Here is a 6,805-nt window from a genome sequence, read left to right as displayed (position 1 = left end):
AAATAATAAACGATATTTATAATATTATTAATATATTATATTTATTTATTAAAACATAAAGGCGTCCCGATTTAGTAATTAATTACGAACTGTTATACGCTTTTATGCGGTGAGAATAAAATAATATATTAATACCCCTTTTTAAAATTTTTTTAAAAATTTCCTAGCGAAATCTCTTAGATATATTATAAAAGTTCTAAAAGAAACTTTTAAAAAATCTTAAAGATTTCCTTATAATTTCCTTTAAAAGAAATAAAGGAAATTTTAAGGATTTCTTTATAATTCTTTTTAAAGAAATCTTAAGGAAATCTTAAAGAAATTTTAAGCTTTTTTAAGCGTTTTTTTTAAAGGAAATCTTTAGGAAATTTTAAAAATTTTGCGGCCCTCTTTTTTTTAAGTAACCGTATATAAAAAAAAGGAAATTTAGCTCTAAACCGTAATACGAACGGTTTTTAAAAAAGAAATAGGTCTCAACTTTTAAAATATTAAAAAATTAAATACGCTAATTATAAAAAATTAATAAAAAACAGTTAAAATAAATAAGTTTTTATACTTTATAATATTCGTTAATGAAAAATATTTATAAATTAAATTGTAAATAAATAAATACAATATAAACGTTATTATTGATAATAATATTTAAAAATATTTAATTTTATTAAAAATAGTAAACAAATATAATTTATTATAAATACGATAAATAAAATTATATATTTTATAAATAATAAAGAAAAATAAGTTAACTATAATAATAAATATATTAATTAAAAAATTATATATTTTATAATATATATTAATAATTAACTAAAATAATTAAAATATAATATTATAAAAATTAAAAATATCGACGTTATTTTAAAATTGTCGTAATTACGAAAATATAATTTATAAATAAATTAAAAACCGGTTAATTTTAATAAATAAATTTAATTATTAAATAATTTAAAAAAAAAGGTTTATATAAGTTTTATATAATATTTAATAAACGAAAATAAATTAAATATATTATTTTTATTAAAACTAAAAACTTATTAAAATATTTATATTTTATATAAACAATTAAAAATTAGATTTATTTTAAATTATATTTAAAATATACTAAATTTATATAAAACTTTTTATTTTAAAAAAAGAAATAGGCCTATTAAAATATAATAATTAAAATATAAAAATCGGATTAAAAAAAAAGATATAACTTAAGTTATATTTATTATATTTTATAAATTAATTTAAATATAACGAATTTAATAAGTATATTAATAATAAATTTCAAAAAAGTTATATTTTTCTTATAAAAGTATTAATACTTTTCGTATTTAAAAAGAAATAAAAAAAGATTTAAATTTATAATTAATTATAAAGAATTTAATAAAATTATTTAAAAAAATTATTATTTATCATTATTTATTATAAAATTTAAAAGAATATAATTTAAAGTTTAATAATATTTTAAAATAAATTTAAAAAAAGTATTTAATTAAATTAAAATTAAAAAAAAACAAATAAAAAATAGTATTTTAAATATATAAAAACCTTTATAAATACTTAATTATACCTTTTTAATTTATTAATATACTTATTATATTTTAAATAATAATTAATTATATATTTAAAAAGTATATTAAAATTTTTTTATCGCTTATTTTAATAATATTTTAATTTTTTTTTAATTTCAAAACGGATAAAAAATATATTTATATAATATTTTAAAAATTTTAAAATATAAAGTTTTTTATTAAATTTAATAAATATAAATTTTATATATAAAAAATAAAGTTTTTTAGTCATATAATTATATTAAAATAAATTTATATATAAGTATTTAAAATAATAGTAATTAAAAATTAATTTATATTTATTAATATTGAAAACGTATAATTATTTTTAAAATTTATTAATTTTTATTAACGATTTTTTAAAAATTATATTAATATTATTAAATATTTTAATAATTTAATAAAGAAAAATACTATTTTTATTTAAAATAAAAAATATAATAAAACGTTTAATAAAATTAAAAATTTATTTATTTTAAAATTAATAATTATAATTCCGGATTTAAAAAAATTATTTAAAATCGAGATCAACGATTTAAATTTTATTATAAAAACTATTTTAAAATAACAAAATTAATAAAAAATATTTTATTTTTATATATTTTATTTTAAAATATTTTATTAAATAGAATTAAATTAATTAATTTATAATAAAAATTAATATTTATAATTAAAATCTTTAAAAAATAGAAATTATAATTTTAAAAAATTATATATAAAATTATTATTTATATATATTATAAAAAGCTTACGAATTTTAAAATAAATAAAATTTTAAATAAATAATAAGTTAAATATAGCGAATTTTCATCTAAATTTAAATTTTAAATTATTTATTAAAAAGGTTTAAAAAATAATAAAATAAACGCTTTTAATAAACGATTTAATTATAAAATTACGATTTTTAAAGAAATATAAGTAATTTTTAAATACGATAATAATAGTAATTTTTATTTATTATAAGACTTTTTATAATAATTAAAAAAGTTAATATTAATTTATTTAGGAAAATAATTCTTAAATTTATTTTAAAAATTTATAATATTTAAATATATAATTATTAAAATATTATAAAAATATAAAAAAGGATTTAATAATATTATAATAAATCTATTATAAAAATAAAAATCGCTAAAATTATTAAAAATTATAATATTAATAATAAAAAATAAAATTAGCTTTTATAAGCTTTATAAAGAGCTATAATTATTATTAATACCATTAAAAATATAATATTTAATTTCTTAAAATTTTATTTTTAAACTATTAAAGTTTGAAAAATTATTAATAAATATATAATACAATAATATTTTAATTATTATCGACCGATTTATTAAGTTTATTTATTTTATATTATATAAAAAAGTAAATAATATTGAAAAATTAATATATACTTTTTTTAAAATAGTTATTATAAATTACAGTTTATTTAAAAAAAGATTTAATAAAAATAATCTATTTATTATTAAGTTTTATAAATCTTTTATTTCGTAACTCGGTATAAATTATAAATTATTCATTTCTTTCTATTTATAAATTAATAAATAAACGAAAGAAATTAATTAAATTTTTAAAATATATTTTTATTATTATATAAATTGTAATTAAAATCATTAGGTATTATTATTTTTAATAGCTTAGTTTATATATAATAGCGTAATTAGTAAAAATATAAAAGAATCCTTTTTATATTTTAATTATAAATTTTAATTAATTATATATATAAAAATACGTAAAGAATTATAAATTATAAAAGCCATAATAAATATCAATAAATTTAAAAAAGTTTAAAAAAAAGCCTTTTTAAACCTCTAGTTTATATAATAGTATATAAAAAAATATATTAATAAAATAAAAATTAATAAATTAATTTTAAAAAAAAGAAATAATTTATATTTTTTTTTACTATAATATTTAAATAAAACGATTAAGTAATAAATTAAATTATAAAAAATTCAGACTTTTTAAATTATAAAAAAAGCTTTATTAATTAATTTTAAATTGAAATTTTTAAATACGATACGATATTATTTACTTTTTTATAATTTATTTTTTAATTTGGTATTTAAAAGCTTATATATAAAAGACCGTATTATTATTAAATTTAACAAGTTAATATATAAAATTAAACGAATTATTAATTATTAAATTAAAAAAAATTAGAAAAAGTATTTTATTAAATATAAAGACTACGTATATAAGGATAATATATAAAAACCCGTTACGAACTTTTAAAATTTTTAATAACTTTTTAAAAAGTATTAAATTAAAATTAAATTCAATATTTTTAGTTATTACGGCGTTTTAATTAATAACGCTAAAAGTATTATTAATTTGTACTTCTTAAGCTATTAAAAAAACGCTTTTAATATCCTTAAGAAAGTCTTTTAATATAATATAACTTTTTAAAATACTATTCGCTTTTAAAAATAAAAACGTTTTAATTTATATAACGATTTATTTAATTTAATTTAAGCTTTTTAATAAGCCTTAGTTTTTTTTCATATTTTTATAACTTTTTTTAAAAACTATAATTTATTTATTTATTTATTTATAATTAAAGCGATCGGACTTTATTATTAAATAATTTATTATATTTATTAATCGAGACCTATAAAAAATAGTCTTTCGAAATTTATAAATATAAATAACGTTAATAAAAATATTATATAAAATATTTAAATAATAATATATTTTATAAACGTTAAAATTAAAAAGAATTAAATAATAAATATTTTAAAATTAATAATTTAAATACGGTATTATTTTTATATTTTTTATTAAAGAAACGAATAAGATATAATTAACGGCGACGAGACGTAGTTATTTATAATTTTAATTTTTTAATTTAAAAATAAATAACTTATTTATAAACTTAACGATTAGAATTTTAAAAAAAAGAGCTAATATTATAATTTAATACGTATTATTAAATTAAGACTTTGCTTTATAAAATTTATAATAGCTATTATATTATATATATAATAATAAAAACTTAAACGGCTCTTTTTAAAACAAAAGAATTATAAATAAATTATATAATTACGATTATATAATAAAATAAAAAATAAACGTTTATAAATAAATAAAATAGACGATAATAAAAATATAAAACGGAAAATTATTTAATAAATGATTAAATAATAATAAATAAAATATTATAAAAAATATATTTATAATGAAGATTTATATATAAAATAGCCCGAGTTAGGCTCGAGGATAGATTTTTATAATCTTTTTAAAAATTAATTTCGTATTAAATTTTATAATTATTCTTAGCTATTTTTATAGAGAATTTATTTAATTAAGATTATAATTAATTATTAAAGCTTTATTTATTTTACGATTTATAGATAACAGTTTTTTTAAAATTATTTTAATAACGATTACCGTGTATAAATATCGTAGCCTTGATTTTTATAAATATAAACCTTATTACGACTAGCCGACCGTAATATTCGTAAATTAATATTCTTATTTAAATCATATAAAACGAAGCAATATACGCTTCGATTTTATAAAGTTTTTATTTCAATAAAGTCCGAAGCTTTATAAAGCTTACTTTTTATAATAATAATTCTTTTCTTTTATAATTTAAAAACTAATTTAAAATCCGCTTTCTTTTTAATTAAATAAAAGATATTAATACAATTATTGATTAATCCGTTATAATTAAAAAGCTTTAAAATTAAGTTCTTTTAAAGCCGGCTTTACCGTTATTGTAACGAATTTAATAATTAATTATTTAATTTATTAATTATAACAATCTTATTAAAAACGATTTTAAATTAATTAATCCGGTCTTTACTTTTTCAATAAAAAATAATTAATCGACTTCCTTTAGTTTTTCTCTTCTTTCTTTATAAATTTTCTTTTTATTTACTTAGCTATATAAACGGATCGCCGTTATTACGACTTTAAATAGTTAGTCTCGATCTTTTATAATAATATAAAAACGCTTATTAAATAAGAATAATTTATATAATCCGGTCTATTTATTATAATATCTTTTTAAACCTATATATTTAAGTTTAATAAAATATTAAAATTTTATAATATATCGGGCTTATTACGTACCGTTAAGGCTTCGCTAACCTACTTTTTTACTTTTAAATCTTATAAAACTTATATTACTTTTTTAATTATTTACGCTTTTTGAATAATATTAAATAACGGCGATAATAAAATAATAATTTTAAAATATAATTTAAATATTAAAAGCGTTAAAATTAAACTTTATAATCTAGTAATATCGCTTTAATATTTTAACGGTATTTATAAGGAATCGTTATTTATAAAATTAAAGCTTTTATTTTTAATAATTTTAAACGCTTTTTTTAACTATTAATAAGCTCGTTTAATTTTATTAATATTATAATAAGCTTTAATTAATATTATTCTTAACTAGATCCTACATAATTTAATGTTTTCTTTAAATTTAATAATTTTAAAACTAATTTTAATATCGGTTTATAAATTATTAAATAAGCTTTAATATATATCGATTTATTACGTTTTTAACACTATTTAAACCGTTTTTATTTAAAAATTAGGAAAAGATTACTTTATTTAAAAAAAAGTAATTAAATTAATTATATAAAAGATTAGCTAGCTATTTAAATAGAAAACGTTTATTATTATTTTTTAATTAAAATTAAACTCGTTATAAATCCTAAATGTAAATTGCTATAGGCTTTATACGTTTATTTAATATCAATAATAAAATTTAATTAAATATTTTACTACTACGATTTTAATATTATTACTTAACTACTTAATAAAATATAAAACTTTTAAACCGATAAATAACCGAGCTTTTAATAAAAGCGCCGTAATTTAGTTTTTATAAAATAATAAATCAATAAAATATTAATCTTAAGCCTTATAAAAATATAGTTTTATTGTTATTTAACGGTTTTAAATATTTTATTTTTAATAATCTTATTTATAAAGTTTTCAAATATAATATTAAAGCGATTTATATTTATTAAATATAAAAAAAAGGCGTATTAATAAGTAATATATAAAAAGTTATAATACCGAATTAAGTTTAAATACTTATTATTTTAACTTTAATAAGCTATTTACTTAATCCGAACGTAATTTTAGTAACACCGGCCTTAATAATATTAGGTTTAATTAAATAAATCTTTTTTAAATTTTAAAACTACTTTTTTCCTTTCATTAATTATTTTAAAACTCTTATATTTAAGATAGTTTTTTAAAAAGTCTTTAATTCGTATCGATTA

The 6,805-nt window shown here is 12.5% G+C and overlaps 2 protein-coding genes across 2 annotated transcripts; both read left to right on the top strand.

The window, feature by feature from the left end:
* Positions 1 to 2,885: 2,885 nt before the first annotated feature.
* On the top strand, positions 2,886 to 3,050 carry CORC01_10234 (uncharacterized protein; the record flags this gene model as incomplete). The annotated part of the gene is made up of 1 exon (XM_022621862.1): positions 2,886 to 3,050. A coding segment is annotated over one exon (165 nt), but the record flags the coding sequence as incomplete, so codon positions are not given.
* A 474-nt stretch (positions 3,051 to 3,524) lies between these two features.
* Positions 3,525 to 3,704, top strand: CORC01_10233 (uncharacterized protein; the record flags this gene model as incomplete). Its single annotated transcript, XM_022621861.1, has 1 exon — positions 3,525 to 3,704. A coding segment is annotated over one exon (180 nt), but the record flags the coding sequence as incomplete, so codon positions are not given.
* Positions 3,705 to 6,805: the final 3,101 nt, after the last annotated feature.

The sequence above is a fragment of the Colletotrichum orchidophilum genome (assembly GCF_001831195.1).
Source record: "Colletotrichum orchidophilum strain IMI 309357 chromosome Unknown Scaffold_99.1, whole genome shotgun sequence".
NCBI classification, from domain to species: Eukaryota; Fungi; Ascomycota; class Sordariomycetes; order Glomerellales; family Glomerellaceae; genus Colletotrichum; species Colletotrichum orchidophilum.
The sequence above is the reverse complement of the archived record's forward strand: the minus strand, read 5'-3'. Positions and strand labels throughout refer to the sequence as shown.